The following is an 18913-nucleotide window of genomic DNA, read 5'->3' on the forward strand; positions in this document are numbered from 1 at the left end:
AGCTCCTCCCACACATCTCTGACCCGGGACAAGAGTGCAGAGCTCCTCCCACACATCTCTGACCCGGGACAAGAGTGCAGAGCTCCTCCCCCACATCTCTGACCCGGGACAAGAGTGCAGAGCTCCTCCCACACATCTCTGACCCGGGACAAGAGTGCAGAGCTCCTCCCACACATCTCTGACCCGGGACAAGAGTGCAGAGCTCCTCCCACACATCTCTGACCCGGGACAAGAGTGCAGAGCTCCTCCCACACATCTCTGACCCGGGACAAGAGTGCAGAGCTCCTCCCACACATCTCTGACCCGGGACAAGCGTGCAGAGCTCCTCCCACATATCTCTGACCCGGGACAAGAGTGCAGAGCTCCTCCCCCACATCTCTGACCCAGAACAAGCGTGCAGAGCTCCTCCCCCACATCTCTGACCCGGGACAAGAGTGCAGAGCTCCTCCCACACATCTCTGACCCGGGACAAGAGTGCAGAGCTCCTCCCACACATCTCTGACCCGGGACAAGAGTGCAGAGCTCCTCCCACACATCTCTGACCCGGGACAAGCGTGCAGAGCTCCTCCCACACATCTCTGACCCGGGACAAGAGTGCAGAGCTCCTCCCACACATCTCTGACCCGGGACAAGCGTGCAGAGCTCCTCCCACACATCTCTGACCCGGGACAAGAGTGCAGAGCTCCTCCCACACATCTCTGACCCGGAACAAGCGTGCAGAGCTCCTCCCACACATCTCTGACCCGGGACAAGAGTGCAGAGCTCCTCCCACACATCTCTGACCCGGAACAAGCGTGCAGAGCTCCTCCCACACATCTCTGACCCGGGACAAGCGTGCAGAGCTCCTCCCACACATCTCTGACCCGGGACAAGCATGCAGCAAGTGAAGGATGAGCTCAGATCATTGTCAGAGGAGCAGACATGACAATGGTGGGCGGAGCTCTCGGTAATAATGACAATGGTGGGCGGAGCTCTCGGTAATAATGACAATGGTGGGCGGAGCTCTCGGTAATAATGACAATGGTGGGCGGAGCTCTCCGTAATAATGACAATGATGGAAGATTTCGGTTTGATACAATGTTTCCCTCCATTACTCACCTCTCCACGCCCCTCCTTCTACTGACACCAGATTGGCTCTAGTTGTTGTGGGGGGGCGGGGTCACAGCAGTCGGTGGATTCCCTCCTCCAATCCAGAGCTCCCGTAGAATGTGTGGGCGGGAAGTAAACACGCCGGGAAGACGTCATCAGAGCGCGCCGGAAGTGGAGGAGTAGATGAAGTCGCCAGTTCTCTGCATGTGACTATTATTTATATGAATTCATTTCTTATATTGTTTAATGAATTTCTCCAGGGAGGAGGGGAATTCCTCATTGTATATTGTACGGAGGGGGGTGGAGGGCAGACACCTCCAGCAGGACGCCATGACAGCTCTGAGAGCACTACAAGTCTCAGCACACCTCCCATCACAGGCTTAGTGCAGTAATTGGAGGACTACAACCCCCAGTATGTCCAGCCATGTGGCGGGGCCCCGGGTGTGGGGATCACAGAGATCTAATGGAGGGACTACAACTCCCAGTATGTCCAGCCATGTGGCGGGGCCCCAGTGTGGGGATCACAGAGATCTAATGGAGGGACTACAACTCCCAGTATGTCCAGCCATGTGGCGGGGTCCCGGGTGTGGGGATCACAGAGATCTAATGGAGGGACTACAACTCCCAGTATGTCCAGCCATGTGGCGGGGTCCCGGGTGTGGGGATCACAGAGATCTAATGGAGGGACTACAACTCCCAGTATGTCCAGCCATGTGGCGGGGTCCCGGGTGTGGGGATCACAGAGATCTAATGGAGGGACTACAACTCCCAGTATGTCCAGCCATGTGTTGGGGCCCGGTGTGGGGATCACAGAGATCTAATGGAGGGACTACAACTCCCAGTATGTCCAGCCATGTGGCGGGGTCCCGGGTGTGGGGATCACAGAGATCTAATGGAGGGACTACAACTCCCAGTATGTCCAGCCATGTGTTGGGGCCCCGGTGTGGGGATCACAGAGATCTAATGGAGGGACTACAACTCCCAGTATGTCCAGCCATGTGTTGGGGCCCGCCGGTGTGGGGATCACAGAGATCTAATGGAGGGACTACAACTCCCAGTATGTCCAGCCATGTGTTGGGGTCCGGGTGCGGGGATCACAGAGATCTAATGGAGGGACTACAACTCCCAGTATGTCCAGCCATGTGTTGGGGCCCCAGTGTGGGGATCGCAGTGATCTGTCTCCAGTGGGGGCTCCTCCTACAATCAGAATGTTTTGCCCCCCAGTGATGCTGAATACACAGAATATCTGCGGAGATCTCAGCCTGGCGGGGGATGGGAATATTGGCTCTCTGTCTGGATATGACGGGTTTTCTATAAAGCTGAGGGCTGGTGAGATCAGAGAGGCACCCAGTGGAATCCTGTACAGGGATTGGTCAGTCTGAGTATTGTTATATGACAATCTCCTGATGTTTTTGTCTCCTTTCAGGTGAAAATGACAACTCTGAGGGTCCCCGTCATCGACATCTATAATGACAATTTCTCTGAGCTGTGGCCCTCCGTTCTGCTGGCACTGAAGACCTCCACGTTTATTGCCGTTGACACTGTGAGTGATGAGAGGAATCGAGAGTTCCACCTTTACTTCTCATCAGTGAGCAGGCGGGGAGATGAGCGGATGTAGGGGGGAGATGAGCGGATGTAGGGGGTGGAAGGGGGGAGATGAGCGGATGTAGGGGGTGGAAGGGGGGAGATGAGCGGATGTAGGGGGTGGAAGGGGGGTGATGAGCGGATGAAGGGGGTGGAAGGGGGGAGATGAGCGGATGAAGGGGGTGGAAGGGGGGTGATGAGCGGATGAAGGGGGTGGAAGGGGGGAGATGAGCGGATGTAGGGGGTCGAAGGGGGGAGATGAGCGGATGTAGGGGGTGGAAGGGGGGTGATGAGCGGATGTAGGGGGTGGAAGGGGGGAGATGAGCGGATGTAGGGGGTGGAAGGGGGGAGATGAGCGGATGAAGGGGGTGGAAGGGGGGAGATGAGCGGATGAAGGGGGTGGAAGGGGGGTGATGAGCGGATGTAGGGGGTGGAAGGGGGGAGATGAGCGGATGTAGGGGGTGGAAGGGGGGTGATGAGCGGATGAAGGGGGTGGAAGGGGGGAGATGAGCGGATGTAGGGGGTGGAAGGGGGGTGATGAGCGGATGAAGGGGGTGGAAGGGGGGAGATGAGCGGATGAAGGGGGTGGAAGGGGGGTGATGAGCGGATGTAGGGGGTGGAAGGGGGGAGATGAGCGGATGTAGGGGGTGGAAGGTGGGGAGATGAGCGGATGTAGGGGGTGGAAGGGGGGAGATGAGCGGATGTAGGGGGTGGAAGGGGGGTGATGAGCGGATGAAGGGGGTGGAAGGGGGGAGATGAGCGGATGTAGGGGGTGGAAGGGGGGAGATGAGCGGATGAAGGGGGTGGAAGGGGGGAGATGAGCGGATGAAGGGGGGAGATGAGCGGATGTAGGGGTGGAAGGGGGGAGATGAGCGGATGTAGGGGTGGAAGGGGGGAGATGAGCGGATGTAGGGGGTGGAAGGGGGGAGATGAGCGGATGTAGGGGGTGGAAGGGGGTGATGAGCGGATGAAGGGGGTGGAAGGGGGGAGATGAGCGGATGTAGGGGGTGGAAGGGGGGTGATGAGCGGATGAAGGGGGTGGAAGGGGGGAGATGAGCGGATGTAGGGGGTGGAAGGGGGGTGATGAGCGGATGAAAGGGGTGGAAGGGGGGAGATGAGCGGATGTAGGGGGTGGAAGGGGGGAGATGAGCGGATGTAGGGGGTGGAAGGGGGTGATGAGCGGATGAAGGGGGTGGAAGGGGGGTGATGAGCGGATGTAGGGGGTGGAAGGGGGGTGATGAGCGGATGAAGGGGGTGGAACGGGGGAGATGAGCGGATGTAGGGGGTGGAAGGGGGGTGATGAGCGGATGAAGGGGGTGGAAGGCGGGGAGATGAGCGGATGTAGGGGGTGGAAGGGGGGAGATGAGCGGATGAAGGGGGTGGAAGGGGGGAGATGAGCGGATGAAGGGGGTGGAAGGGGGGTGATGAGCGGATGAAGGGGGTGGAAGGGGGGAGATGAGCGGATGTAGGGGGTGGAAGGGGGTGATGAGCGGATGAAGGGGGTGGAAGGGGGGTGATGAGCGGATGAAGGGGGTGGAAGGGGGGAGATGAGCGGATGAAGGGGGGAGATGAGCGGATGTAGGGGTGGAAGGGGGGAGATGAGCGGATGTAGGGGGTGGAAGGGGGGAGATGAGCGGATGTAGGGGGTGGAAGGGGGGAGATGAGCGGATGTAGGGGGTGGAAGGGGGGAGATGAGCGGATGTAGGGGGTGGAAGGCGGGGAGATGAGCGAATGTAGGGGGTGGAAGGGGGGAGATGAGCAGATGTAGGGGGTGGAAGGGGGTGATGAGCGGATGTAGGGGGTGGAAGGGGGGTGATGAGCGGATGAAGGGGGTGGAAGGGGGGAGATGAGCGGATGAAGGGGGGAGATGAGCGGATGTAGGGGGTGGAAGGGGGGAGATGAGCGGATGTAGGGGGTGGAAGGGGGGTGATGAGCGGATGTAGGGGTGGAAGGGGGGAGATGAGCGGATGTAGGGGTGGAAGGGGGGAGATGAGCGGATGTAGGGGGTGGAAGGGGGGAGATGAGCGGATGTAGGGGGTGGAAGGGGGGAGATGAGCGGATGTAGGGGGTGGAAGGCGGGGAGATGAGCGGATGTAGGGGGTGGAAGGGGGGAGATGAGCGGATGTAGGGGGTGGAAGGGGGGAGATGAGCGGATGAAGGGGGTGGAAGGGGGGTGATGAGCGGATGAAGGGGGTGGAAGGGGGGAGATGAGCGGATGTAGGGGGTGGAAGGGGGGTGATGAGCGGATGTAGGGGGTGGAAGGGGGGTGATGAGCGGATGTAGGGGGTGGAAGGGGGGAGATGAGCGGATGTAGGGGGTGGAAGGGGGGAGATGAGCGGATGTAGGGGGTGGAAGGGGGGAGATGAGCGGATGTAGGGGGTGGAAGGGGGGTGATGAGCGGATGTAGGGGGTGGAAGGGGGGTGATGAGCGGATGAAGGGGGTGGAAGGGGGGAGATGAGCGGATGTAGGGGGTGGAAGGGGGGTGATGAGCGGATGAAGGGGGTGGAAGGCGGGGAGATGAGCGGATGTAGGGGGTGGAAGGGGGGAGATGAGCGGATGAAGGGGGTGGAAGGGGGGAGATGAGCGGATGAAGGGGGTGGAAGGGGGGTGATGAGCGGATGAAGGGGGTGGAAGGGGGGTGATGAGCGGATGAAGGGGGTGGAAGGGGGGAGATGAGCGGATGTAGGGGGTGGAAGGGGGGAGATGAGCGGATGTAGGGGGTGGAAGGGGGTGATGAGCGGATGAAGGGGGTGGAAGGGGGGTGATGAGCGGATGAAGGGGGTGGAAGGGGGGAGATGAGCGGATGAAGGGGGGAGATGAGCGGATGTAGGGGTGGAAGGGGGGAGATGAGCGGATGTAGGGGGTGGAAGGCGGGGAGATGAGCGGATGTAGGGGGTGGAAGGGGGGAGATGAGCGGATGTAGGGGGTGGAAGGGGGTGATGAGCGGATGAAGGGGGTGGAAGGGGGGTGATGAGCAGATGTAGGGGGTGGAAGGGGGGAGATGAGCGGATGTAGGGGGTGGAAGGGGGGAGATGAGTGGATGTAGGGGGTGGAAGGGGGGAGATGAGCGGATGAAGGGGGGAGATGAGCGGATGTAGGGGTGGAAGGGGGGAGATGAGCGGATGTAGGGGGTGGAAGGGGGGAGATGAGCGGATGTAGGGGGTGGAAGGGGGGAGATGAGCGGATGTAGGGGGTGGAAGGGGGGAGATGAGCGGATGTAGGGGGTGGAAGGGGGGAGATGAGCGGATGTAGGGGGTGGAAGGGGGGAGATGAGCGGATGTAGGGGGTGGAAGGGGGGAGATGAGCGGATGTAGGGGGTGGAAGGGGGGAGATGAGCGGATGTAGGGGGGGAGATGAGCGGATGTAGGGGTGGAAGGGGGTGATGAGCGGATGTAGGGGGTGGAAGGAGGTGATGAGCGGATGAAGGGGGTGGAAGGGGGGAGATGAGCGGATGTAGGGGGTGGAAGGGGGGAGATGAGCAGATGTAGGGGGTGGAAGGGGGTGATGAGCGGATGTAGGGGGTGGAAGGGGGGTGATGAGCGGATGAAGGGGGTGGAAGGGGGGAGATGAGCGGATGAAGGGGGGAGATGAGCGGATGTAGGGGGTGGAAGGGGGGAGATGAGCGGATGTAGGGGGTGGAAGGGGGGTGATGAGCGGATGTAGGGGTGGAAGGGGGGAGATGAGCGGATGTAGGGGTGGAAGGGGGGAGATGAGCGGATGTAGGGGGTGGAAGGGGGGAGATGAGCGGATGTAGGGGGTGGAAGGGGGGAGATGAGCGGATGTAGGGGGTGGAAGGGGGGAGATGAGCGGATGTAGGGGGTGGAAGGGGGTGATGAGCGGATGAAGGGGGTGGAAGGGGGGTGATGAGCGGATGAAGGGGGTGGAAGGGGGGAGATGAGCGGATGAAGGGGGTGGAAGGGGGGAGATGAGCGGATGTAGGGGGTGGAAGGGGGGAGATGAGCGGATGTAGGGGTGGAAGGGGGTGATGAGCGGATGTAGGGGGTGGAAGGAGGTGATGAGCGGATGAAGGGGGTGGAAGGGGGGAGATGAGCGGATGTAGGGGGTGGAAGGGGGGAGATGAGCGGATGTAGGGGGTGGAAGGGGGTGATGAGCGGATGAAGGGGGTGGAAGGGGGGAGATGAGCGGATGAAGGGGGGAGATGAGCGGATGTAGGGGTGGAAGGGGGGAGATGAGCGGATGTAGGGGGTGGAAGGGGGGAGATGAGCGGATGTAGGGGGTGGAAGGGGGGAGATGAGCGGATGTAGGGGGTGGAAGGGGGGAGATGAGCGGATGTAGGGGTGGAAGGGGGGAGATGAGCGGATGTAGGGGGTGGAAGGCGGGGAGATGAGCGGATGTTGGGGGTGGAAGGGGGGAGATGAGCGGATGTAGGGGGTGGAAGGGGGGAGATGAGCGGATGTAGGGGGTGGAAGGGGGTGATGAGCGGATGAAGGGGGTGGAAGGGGGGTGATGAGCGGATGTAGGGGGTGGAAGGGGGGAGATGAGCGGATGAAGGGGGTGGAAGGGGGGAGATGAGCGGATGTAGGGGGTGGAAGGGGGGAGATGAGCGGATGTAGGGGGTGGAAGGGGGGAGATGAGCGGATGTAGGGGTGGAAGGGGGGAGATGAGCGGATGTAGGGGGTTGAAGGGGGGAGACGAGTGGGCGGGGGGGTGGGCTAGGGGGGAGATGAGTGGATGTAGGGAGTGGAAGGGGGGGGGGGGAGATGAACGGAGGTGGGGGAGATGAGTGGGGGTGGAAGGTGAGGGAGATGAGTGGATGATGTAGGGGGTGGAAGGTGGGGGAGATGAGCAGAGGTGGGGGTGGAAGGGGGAGGGAGATGAGCGGAGGTGGGGGTGGAAGGTGGGGGAGATGAGTGGAGGTGGGGTGGAAGGTGGGGGAGATGAGTGGATGATGTAGGGGGTGGAAGGTGGGGAAGATGAGTGGATGATGTAGGGGGTGGAAGGGGGAGGAAGATGAGTGGATGTAGGGGGTGGAATGGGGAGGGAGATGAGCGGAGGTGGGGGTGGAAGGGGGAGGGAGATGAGCGGAGGTGGGGGTGGAAGGGGGAGGGAGATGAGCGGAGGTGGGGGTGGAAGGTGGGGTAGAAGGTGGGGGAGATGAGTGGAGGTGGGGTAGAAGGTGGGGGAGATGAGTGAATGTAGGGGGTGGAAGGGTGGGGTAAAATGACAAGTTCTCTTAAAATACCACCCTCTGTTAGATCCCTTTCATATTGGGGCTGCCTGTTTTAGCGCTAAAGACGCTGTTCGTTTTAGCGACACTTTAGCGTTGTTTAAGCAGCGCTTTTCAGCCGCTAGCGGGGTGCTTTTAACCCCAAAGAAGGGGTCAAAAATTCCCGTGTTGCGGCACTTCTGAAGCATTTTTTTAGGCGCTGCTCATTCATTCCAATGGGCGGGACGTTTTAGGAGCGCTAAATACAATCGCTTCCAAACTGCCCCAAAGATGCTGCTTACAGGACTTTTTGGAACGTCCCGCTAGCGCACCGCCCCCCATGTGAAAAGTCGCACTAGAATGAATGGGAGGCGGTTTTCAGGCACTTAGCAGAGACTATTTCCAGTGCTAAATTGACTGAACATCGCCCCAGTGTGAAAGGGGTCTTACTGATCGCCCCCTTCACAGCGCTCCCGACGCTCTGTTGCCATGTCGGAGTTGTGGGGAAATATTTGATACTTCTGGGTATGGTAGAGCAATCTGATCTTCTCCTCTTCCTCCCAGGAGGCAGTGCTTGAGCCTGAGCAGCCAATCACCAGGCCTGAACACTGTCATGTGTAGAAGTGAAGGTAGTCATTAACCATGTGTAAGCTCTGACATTATCCATCTTGGAGCTTACACATGGTGCTGGAACAGAGCAGCGGAGGAGGGTGAGGGATGTGTCAGTCTGAGGGGGGAGGGGTTGTATTCATGGCTAATGTTTGTGTTTTGTGTCCCCCACAGGAGCTGAGCGGGTTGGGATCTCGTAAGAGTTTACTAAACCAGTACGTAGCTTCAGTTTACATTGTATCAGAAAAAGATCCGATTGATACTTTACATGTAGAGTGCAGACCAGTCCTGGTGTTTTATGTGTGATATTTATACATTGATGGAAGAAGAAGGTTTTACATTTCCTCTTATTACTGGACATAAATGACCAGCTTGGCTGATGGAAGTTTCTGTAGGAAAGGAAATGAAAGTGAAATGTGCAAAAGTGCGTTAAAACTAACCATACAAAATACTTAGAATTATTTCATGTACTTCTGTTTACCCTCCAGATCTGAGATCCATGTTATAGAGAGAGCCATGACCAGAACTAATCCCCATCACCGTCTGACAATACACTGTGACAGCTTACAGCGTTATTAACCTCTTCCCGCCCAGCCTACTGTAAAATGACAGCTGGGTGGGAGCACTGTGTTGTGCTGGGAGGACATCCTCCAAGTGCCTCAGATGTGCCCCACGAGCCGCGCTCCGGGGAGATCTCTCACCCGCTGTGTCCGCCAGATACATTGGATGACTAATCAGTGTACCGGCCCGGTACCATGTGATCGCTGTGACCAATCAAAGCAGATCACATGACCATTGTACAGCTTGAAAGTCTTTGTTACATGCCATTCATCGTGTACTGTTGTGATGAGCTCTGTGATGTGGAACTCTCTTCCACAATCGGTGGTGTCAGCAGGAAGTATGGCTTTAAAAGACTCTTGAAAGTGCATCTTAGCGAACACAATATACGGTGATATGGGAAATGATTATCTACACAAACTCACACCAACACAGGTTGAACTGGATGGACTATTGTCTTCAACCTTACCCACTATGTAACTTTGATTGGTCACAGTCATCACATGGTACAGACAGGGCCAATCGCAGCTAATCACAATAGAAAAAATGGTTGCTTAGAACTGTAAAATGCAGTGTTAAGCAATCATAGTGTGTAAAAACAAAAAAAAAAAATCCTGATCACCTCCCCAGAGAAGTACAGTGTTACTATGGTAACATAGTATTGCTCTAGTCACTGTATGTAAATAAAAAAAAAAGTAACAAAAAATTGAATATATATATCTATCTATCTCTGTCTCTCTCTGTATCTATATATATATATATATAGATATAGCTAAATATAATATTTTTTACATATTGCCCCTGATCACTGCACTGGTGACGGTATGCAAAAAATGTTTTTTTTTTTTTTTTTTTTTTTATTAATTTTCCAAAAAATTACAACTTCAAAAAACTGGCAGTGCCTCTTACTAAATACCTCAGGGTATTTATACTGAGGGGTGATTTGGGGGGGTATTTGTACTGGGGGGTATTTGTACTAGGAGGTGATTTGGGGGGTATTTGTACTGGGAGGTGATTTGGGGGGTATTTGTACTGAGGGGTGATTTGGGGGGGGTATTTGTACTGGGGGGTATTTGTACTAGGAGGTGATTTGGGGGGTATTTGTACTGGGAGGTGATTTGGGGGGTATTTGTACTGAGGGGTGATTTGGGGGGTATTTGTACTAGGAGGTGATTTGGGGGGTATTTGTACTAGGAGGTGATTTGGGGGGTATTTGTACTGGGAGGTGATTTGGGGGGTATTTGTACTGGGGGGTGATTTGGGGGGTATTTGTACTGGGGGGTGATTTGGGGGGTATTTGTACTGGGGGGTGATTTGGGGGGTATTTGTACTGGGGGGTGATTTGGGGGGTATTTGTACTAGGAGGTGATTTGGGGGGTATTTGTACTAGGAGGTGATTTGGGGGGTATTTGTACTGGGGGGTGATTTGGGGGGTATTTGTACTAGGAGGTGATTTGGGGGGTATTTGTACTAGGAGGTGATTTGGGGGGTATTTGTACTGGGGGGTGATTTGGGGGGTATTTGTACTGGGGGGTGATTTGGGGGGTATTTGTACTGGGGGGTGATTTGGGGGGTATTTGTACTGGGGGGTGATTTGGGGGGTATTTGTACTAGGAGGTGATTTGGGGGGTATTTGTACTAGGAGGTGATTTGGGGGGTATTTGTACTAGGAGGTGATTTGGGGGGTATTTGTACTGGGGGGTGATTTGGGGGGTATTTGTACTGGGGGGTGATTTGGGGGGTATTTGTACTGGGGGGTGATTTGGGGGGTATTTGTACTGAGGGGTGATTTGGGGGGTATTTGTACTGAGGGGTGATTTGGGGGGTATTTGTACTGAGGGGTGATTTGGGGGGTATTTGTACTGAGGGGTGATTTGGGGGGTATTTGTACTGAGGGGTGATTTGGGGGTATTTGTACTGAGGGGTGATTTGGGGGGTATTTGTACTAGGAGGTGATTTGGGGGGTATTTGTACTGAGGGGTGATTTGGGGGGTATTAGTACTGGGAGGTCAAGAAATGAGATTGGCTGTCAGTACATCAGGATTGGTGGATTATCAGATATATATATCCCATAGTTTGTGGTCTCTGTAACTTCTCTACAGACTAATATTCACTGATTTGGGTTATTTTCACCAAAGAAATGGAGCAGAATATATTTTGGCCGAAATTTATGAAAAAAGATTATTTGCTAAATTTTATAATGGAAACGAAGAAAAAAAATTTATTTTAAAACTTTCAATCTTTTTTTTTTTTGCAAAAAATAAAAAACCCCAGTGGTGATTAAATACCACCGAAAGAAAGTTCTATTTGTGTGAAAAAAATTATAAAAATGTCCTCTGTGTACCGTGTTATATGACCGTGCAATTGTCATTCCAAGTGTGAGAGCGCAGAAAGGTGAATATTGGCCTGGGCAGGAAGGGGGGGGGGAGTGCCGGTATTGAAGACGTTAAAACTCATTAAATGTAATTTATAATCTGTAGGACCCCCTTTACCTGCTGTCAGAGCTGCTGACTCTTCCTTTTCAGAAGATTACATTTAATATATGGGAAAGGAAGCTTCTTCTGGGGGGTGGCTTTTGTGGCCTTGCAGGGTCTGCCTGGAGCCACCACTACATGAGCGCTCCCAGCAGAGACACCCCTGTTATGGAAATGATTAAGAGCTCCAATCGAGCTCAAGGTTATCTGCTGCTGTCTCTAATTTGAAAAGTGTTGATATGCATGCATATAAAAGTAAACACACTGAGACACGCTCATAGCATTACTGTTACACTTCTAATTTATTCAAGGCGGTGTTAATGTTTTATACACACAAATACGTCATTGCTATGTCAGTCTAATAGGTACATCTCATTGGTCAAGATAGAAAAGAAGATGGATAATTTTCATAACGAGGTTTGGCTCTCTTTGTTCTTATCTCCAGTTCCGCGTTCTTCTGTGTGTGGGAGGTAGGGGGTACACGCCATTTTGAGAAAATATAGGAACAGAGCAAATCTGTATACTTATATAATGAGTAAGGAGAAAAATATGTATGCACATAAGAAAATAGACATTTTCAGATTACTATTATTATTATCTACATCACATTCCTTCACAATCCCCCCTAAAATGACTATTTTCTCTTTTCTGTCCCTAATACTAAAGGTCCTACTTTTTAGCCTGGCCCTTCTCCTCAGCAACTCTTTTAGGCTGTATATAGAATTGGGCAGCAACTGTTCACTTCCCTCCTCGATACAGCTGGAGAGGTGCAGTCAGGCGCTATCTATCCCTATAACCCTATAGGATTGTGAGATTATGGACAGGGAGTGACTGTAGGGGAGTGAAGGGTTTGTCATCTTCCATCATAAGGAGGTCCTCTTCTTCTTGGTGGAGAAATGTAGGTGTGCTATTGTCTACAGCCTTGCTCATTAACTTTTTTACAAAAGGTAGAATACAGCATATAATCAGGGCTAAAAGAACCAGGATTGTTAATACCGTTACCCGTATCTGGGCGAGCACCTTCTGCCACCCACTCATCCAGCTAAAATATTGGTCCCATGGGTCTGTGATACCTGAGTTCTTCTTCAACTCTAGTGACAGATCTTCTAATTTCTTTATAGCTAAAGTAACCTTACCATTTGGGCCAGTATTATCAGGAATGTATGTACAACAGGTTCCCGGTTTTTCCTATGATTTTACAAAACACCTCCTTTCCCCACTAGCACCATGTCTAAGGCCATCCGGTCCTGGAATGTCATGTAGGAAGTGGGGGCTAACTGATCAGAAATTCCCTGGAGGGCATCTTTGGTGTAATTTACAAATCTCTGTTAGTTATAATATGTGTAGTGTCAGGTCACCTAGAGGCTGGGTGACAGATGCACACCGTTGGGATCAGGAGTGCACCGCAAGGTAGTAGACCCTACGGCTGACTGCTGCGGATTGTACCCTGGGAGGTTCAGGAATCAGGTCTACTGGATCACTGACACAGATCCCACTGGGAGCTAGAGCATAGACTCCCCAGGGCGCGGAGTCTAAGAGCCAGCAGGTGTTCACCAGAGCCTCTAGTGGTGAGGATGGACTGCGCTGCAGTCTGGCTCCAGGTCATGGCCCCCAGGGTCTCACAGCTCACGCTCACGGTAGACTACAGGAGAAGAGGAAGGAGGGAGCTGGCTGGAACATCAGGGTCGCAGGCAGACAGGGATGGCCGGGAACAGGCCAAAGTCGGTAACAGGAATCAGATGTAGGAAACATAGCAAGTACACACATAGGCTAACACACAGTGGTTGATCAGCACTGCTGGCTTGCAGTGCACAGGTTAATATAGGGTTCCCTGATAGGGCCTGGGGTGGGGCCATGCTTAGAGGGGAGGTTACAAAAGCAGTCAGGTGAGGGTCAGCTGGTCTCTAGAGATGAACACATGGAGACAGGTAAGCTGATCGACAAACTCTATTGCATAACCATGACATGTAGTTAATTCAATCTACATTCTTGCTGACAGTTGTTATGGGGATCAAAGACTCAAAACCAGCTTTTACCTGATCCCTGCCTTTAAACTCATCAGGGACCCCCCTTGTAACCCCTATGACATGTATGTATACATGAGGATCAAAGCTTCCGGAGAGAGCTGCTCGCTTCCTCCTCTGACTGTGTGCTGGGTCAGTGCATGTATCAGGGGTATCTTTGGTTAGGATATGGGGGCTTTCTATTTTCATCTTTTTTGTCTAATGCACTCTGTGGTCGCCCAGTCTGGCCCTGTGTTCCAACCCACTGGCCCCCACAGAAACCACAACTCTGTCCCCAGTAACTGTCTGTGTGGCATACATATATGTCCTTACCGTCAGGGATATCACTGTACCAATGGCATCACCATGAAGGGTCAAACGGACAAGGTACTATGTCACAGTAATCTAAGGTAAAGGTGGTCACATGTGTACCTGAAGAGTTACACCAAAACATAATTATGTTATCATTTTTGTGATGGCCACCTCCTGGGCCCCTCCCCCCTAGATCAAACAGAAAAAGGATATGCAGCACCCGAAAACACGCTCTCCTGCAGTGATAAGCGTGCATTCAGGTGTTCTTCCTGGCCAACTTGACTGAGGTGGCTGTGGTCAGCAAAACTTGGAATGGACCATCATAACTTGGCTCAAGGATCTCCAGACAGTAGTTGGTGTGTTCCTGTATCTGATTCAGGATCTGGAATGGAAGAAAACACCTGGACATGCATTCAGGTTAATTCTCGTGATAATGTGGTTACATAATTAGTCAACACATCAGACTGTAACTGTAACTGTTGTGGAAAGTAACAACCAAGTCTGGGAGCTGAACCAAACAAAATTTCATAAGGGGATAGGGCATGTTTCCCCTGGGGGTGTGTCTGACACTGAACAGGGCAATGGGCCAACTCATGTTAGTCTATTGGGCCATCTTTAACATCCTGTTTTTAGTGTCCCATTCATCCTTTCTACCTTCCCGCTACTTTGAGGGTGGTATGGGATGTGTAGTGCCAACTGAACCCCCAGTGCTGCCCAAATCTCTTTAGTAAGGGTTGTTGTTAGGGCTGGTCCCTGATCTCTCAATATCACCTCTGGGACCCCAAATCTACATACTATCTCACTCAGTAATTTCTTAGCTGTGGTCCTGGCAGTCATGACCACTTCCACTAGGGCGTATTCGAATCTGCCACTTCTTGGCACTTGAGAATGATCAATTTGCATCCTCTGGAATGGGGTATAGGGCTTTTGCCAGGTGCTTCTTCTGTGTATTCTGGGTTACATTTGGTGCAGATAATGCATGATCTGTAGAAGTTGTCGGTCAGTGGAGTAACTCTTGGTGCAACACTTGTTGATAAGAGAGTTCATAAAAGTCTTTGTCAAGTGGGCAGCTCCATGTGCCCATTGCACCACGGCTGGGTACATACTCCTGGGTAGACAAGGCTTCTTGTTGCACTCGAATAGTCCATTTCTGAGAGTTGTTCCTCTCCGTTTCCAGCTTTCCTTCTTATCCGGACTTGCTGTTTCCTGTAGTTCTTTTAGATAAACTCTGTCCACTGGGAAAGTCTGTAAGGTAAGCACGGGGTGGTTTTCTTCTACCACCCTGCTGTCCACTTCCCGCGGACCACCAGCTGTCTGTTTAGCAGCTGTATTGGCTCGATGATTGTCTTAAGCTTCCTTTGAGTTCATTTTGTCGTGTGCTTTTACTCAGAATAGTCACTTGGGTTGGGAGAAGCAAGGCATCAATCAATTTTTCACAGGTGTTCCTGCAGCCATCAGGAATCCTCTGTCCTAGATAACACCATAATCATGGGCAATGCTGAAAGCATATCTTGAGTTCATATGAATGTTGGCTCTTTTTCCCTCTGCCCATTTACGTGCTGTAGTAAGTGCTTACAGCTCTGCATCCTGTGTAGACATCACCGGTGGTAAGGCTTCAACTTGTAGAACGGTGTTTTCAGTGGTGACCGCGTGTCCTGTGCGGTCACGGGGGTGACAAGTCAAGACTCTACTCCTCCTCCTCCTTTCCCCCCTCGAGAAGTGGAAGAAGGGTGGTAGGGTTCAGTGTTTGACAACTTAATAGAGTAATGCTGTCCAGTAGGAGGGAACACAGGAGTCTCAAGTGTCTGGTAGTGGACAAGTGTTTCGGCTGGATCTTGGTTGAATATGGCAACAACGTCATGGGGAACAAGCAGAACGAGGCAGTGTCCGAGGACCAAGTTCAAAGTTTTGTCAAGCAAGTCTTGTGTAGCAAATCCAGCTCGTAGACACAATAGGCCTCCTCTTGCTACCGCATCCAGCCGACAGGAATAATATCCTATGGGGCGTAGGCTGATGCCGTGTGATTGGGTGAGTACACCTGCAGCATGTCCCAGACGTTCGGATACAAAGAGCTTGAGCGTTTTGTCGTAGGCTGGGAGCCCTAGCGCCGGGGGTGGCGCACTCAAGGGTTTCAAACTTTAGATATTTCTTCAGGAGACATCTGGAAGGGTCTGATTGCAGAGCATCAGTAGGAAGGCTTCTGGAATCCATGCTCTGCACTAGGAAATTAGTCCAAGGAAAATGACAGGTGTTGAGCACCACTGCAATTTGGGCTTTGAGGCTCTGCAGCCCTGGTTGGCAAGATAGCACAACAGGCTTTCTGAGGTGACTTCAACAGGGGGTAAGTCAGCTGCACAAAAGAGAAGGTCATCAACATGTTGGAAGAGAATCACTTCCGGGTGTTCCTTTTGTCATGTGTCAAGGATGATAGCCATAGCTTTTGCAAACTGGCTTGGAAAGTTCTGTGCCCCTTGTGGCACAACTGTTTAGGTATGTTGCCGTTTCTTTCCGTGGATGAATGCGAAAAGGTACCAGCAGGAGGGGTGAGGGTGGACACTGAAGAAAACGTTTGTAAGGTCCACCTCTGTGAGGTATTTTGCAGTCAAAGGCATCCACAGTAGGTACCTGGTTCTCTTTTTAGGATTCTCTTCTTGGGGTTATTGTGGTTTCCGGGGCAATGAAGCGCCCTCTTTTAGCTTGACTGAAACTGGTGGCACCTTTAAGTTACCGTTGTCTCCCGGTCCTGTGGACCATAGGCACGCAGGGATTCTGTCAAGTACTTCCTGCAGTATTGAACTTGAAGTTTTTTTCTTCATTAAGTGTCATCAGGAGAGGCAGAGAACACAAAGCAGATGAGTCTTCTAAAGATAGGGGAGTATGTAACTTCACCCCCCTTCAGGCGTGTCCTGATTGAGGCCTGTAGTCTGGACAACACATCAGCTCCTAGTAGATTCAAGGGACATGTAGAGGACACCACAAATCTGGCAAGCAAATCAGGAAGTGGAAAGGAAAGAATTATTAGGCAGGTTCACCGCTCTCAACACACTTTTGGCTGCACCCCTGTCAATGAGGAAAGTGGTAGGTTTTTCGTCTGGGGCATCTTGGGGCTCTGCATTCTTTCCTTATGTGACCCCGTTTCCCACAGTTGTAACAGGTGATCCTTACCCTGGTATTGGGCAGTGGTGGTGGACGAGTGTAGGCGGGATCTTCATCATGGGTTACCATGAGGGGCGTTGGTTTTTTACCTTTTTGATTTTCTATACCTCTGGCCACCAACAATAAATCAGACATTTTCATTGAATGGTATTCAGGGCGGGCCACCATCAGGCCTTTTCTGATATCCTCTCTGAGCCCTGAAACAAAAGCAGTTGATAATATGTGTGTGTGTGCCTTTATGAGTCTAGCATGATACTTCTTCACACACTACCCTTTATCTTGGGTAATATCTTGGATTGTGGTCTTCTGATCCGTCAACTTCTCCTTTGCCCAGTCGTGGAGTTGTGCACAGAACTCCACGCCTGAGGTGTAGGAAGTGGCACTTGTCAGGCAGGCATCATTGAAGGCTGTCTGCATGACTGGCCAAAAGACATATCCTGCTTTGATTTGGCATAGGCTGATCAAGTCTCTCCAGGCAGCTGAGTAAGTTTCTTGTATCTGCACTATCCTGTGGTAGAAGGGAATTGGCTGCTTCTCTGGGTCAGGCAGACTTGTCACTAAGGCCGCTGCTTGTGATAGAGTAAAAGCGACATACATCACTGGTGCCCCTTCTGGTAACCGAGACTGTTGTTGGGGCAGGGGCTGACAAGAGGCACTGTTCTTTACGGTTGCCAGCATGTGTTTGAGATCCTCTCGGAACTGAGAGTCTGGAGCCGGATTGGGGGTTAAATCAGTGGGTGGCCTTGCTGCCTGCTGTCGGGCTTCCCACTCAGATGCTTCTTCATCATTAACATATCCAGCCTGGGAATGTGATGCTCCCGTATTGGGGAAGACAGGTGTGTGGTATGAACCATCTTGGTCTAAAACAGGGAGGGCTGGGTACAGGCTGTTTAAGCTTACTGGGTGTACCAAGATGGCCGCCGGCAGGAAGTGCACTGGACTGGGTAGAAAGTGAAGGCATGGGTGCACTAAGATGGCCGCCGGGCTGAGTTGTCACAGTGGGTTGTGCTTGGGTGGTGAGAAAGGAGTGGTTGTTAGACGGAGGGCAGTGCTGTCCCTCCCCTCCTTTGTTTCAGGTTCCAACATATTATCAGTTTTGTGATAAACATACATAATACAATCGCCATCTTTCTTAACTTCCTTTATCCAATTTTCTTTACATACATAATACAATCGCCATCTTTCTTAACTTCCTTTATCCAATATCACTTTCTGTTTCTCGGCTAACGGCTTGAGAGGGGAATACATACAACCAAGGAGTTAATATTTTTCTCAGCGTTCTTATCAGCAAATTCCTTCGGTGGGAGCTCATAAGACTAATGTACGGTTAATCTCAGAACAAGAACAAACACATTAGGGGTAGTGAGGAGCAACGGCCCGCGACCCAACAGATCTCCCGGGCAGCCCCCCTCCGACTTTAACCAGTCCCCACCCCCTCTCGTGTATATAGCAAACAATAAACCACAAATACAATCACGACAGGACATTACACCTGCCACTCTCTGAACCGTAAAGCCTCAGCAGGCTAAGATAAACGCAAGGGCAGACCACCCTGCAAAAATAAACCCGTTTATAGACGTTTTTCTACAGCTCTACACCAAGAGGCCGACAACTCTTCTTGGGGTGAGTCCTCTGTAACGCTTTCAGACTGCAAAGCCAGCAGCTGAGATAACCCTCAAAGGTTCCTTGAACCTAGAGTACCCCTGTCTATAAACGACTGCTACAAAAAAAACTATCTCATCCCAGAGGCCGACAGCTCGTCTGGAGATGAGACCATACATTCACGCATGTAGCACTTTTAGACTGCTGAGTTTCGTAGCCCAAAGAATGGCAGACAGTGAACAAATACAGTCAGCAGAAACCCATCAGCAGGTTCGTTAAACAACCTCAGGCGAGGAAATACCTGCCTCTAAGACAGTCTCAGCATACCGACAGAATCCAGCCGTCAACCGAAAGATAA

At 52.3% G+C, this 18913-nt stretch overlaps 1 protein-coding gene across 1 annotated transcript in view; it reads left to right on the forward strand.

Moving 5' to 3' along the window:
- Positions 1-1144: 1144 nt before the first annotated feature.
- TOE1 (target of EGR1, exonuclease) overlaps positions 1145-18913 on the forward strand; it is a 42291-nt gene continuing 24522 nt past the window's right edge. Inside the window, 3 exon segments of the mRNA XM_073593998.1 lie at positions 1145-1295; positions 2516-2632; positions 8625-8665. Coding sequence (XP_073450099.1) covers positions 2522-2632; positions 8625-8665 — 152 coding nt within the window. The 5' untranslated portion in view covers positions 1145-1295; positions 2516-2521.

This window comes from Aquarana catesbeiana, linkage group LG07 (assembly GCF_042186555.1).
Source record: "Aquarana catesbeiana isolate 2022-GZ linkage group LG07, ASM4218655v1, whole genome shotgun sequence".
Classification (NCBI taxonomy): Eukaryota; Metazoa; Chordata; class Amphibia; order Anura; family Ranidae; genus Aquarana; species Aquarana catesbeiana.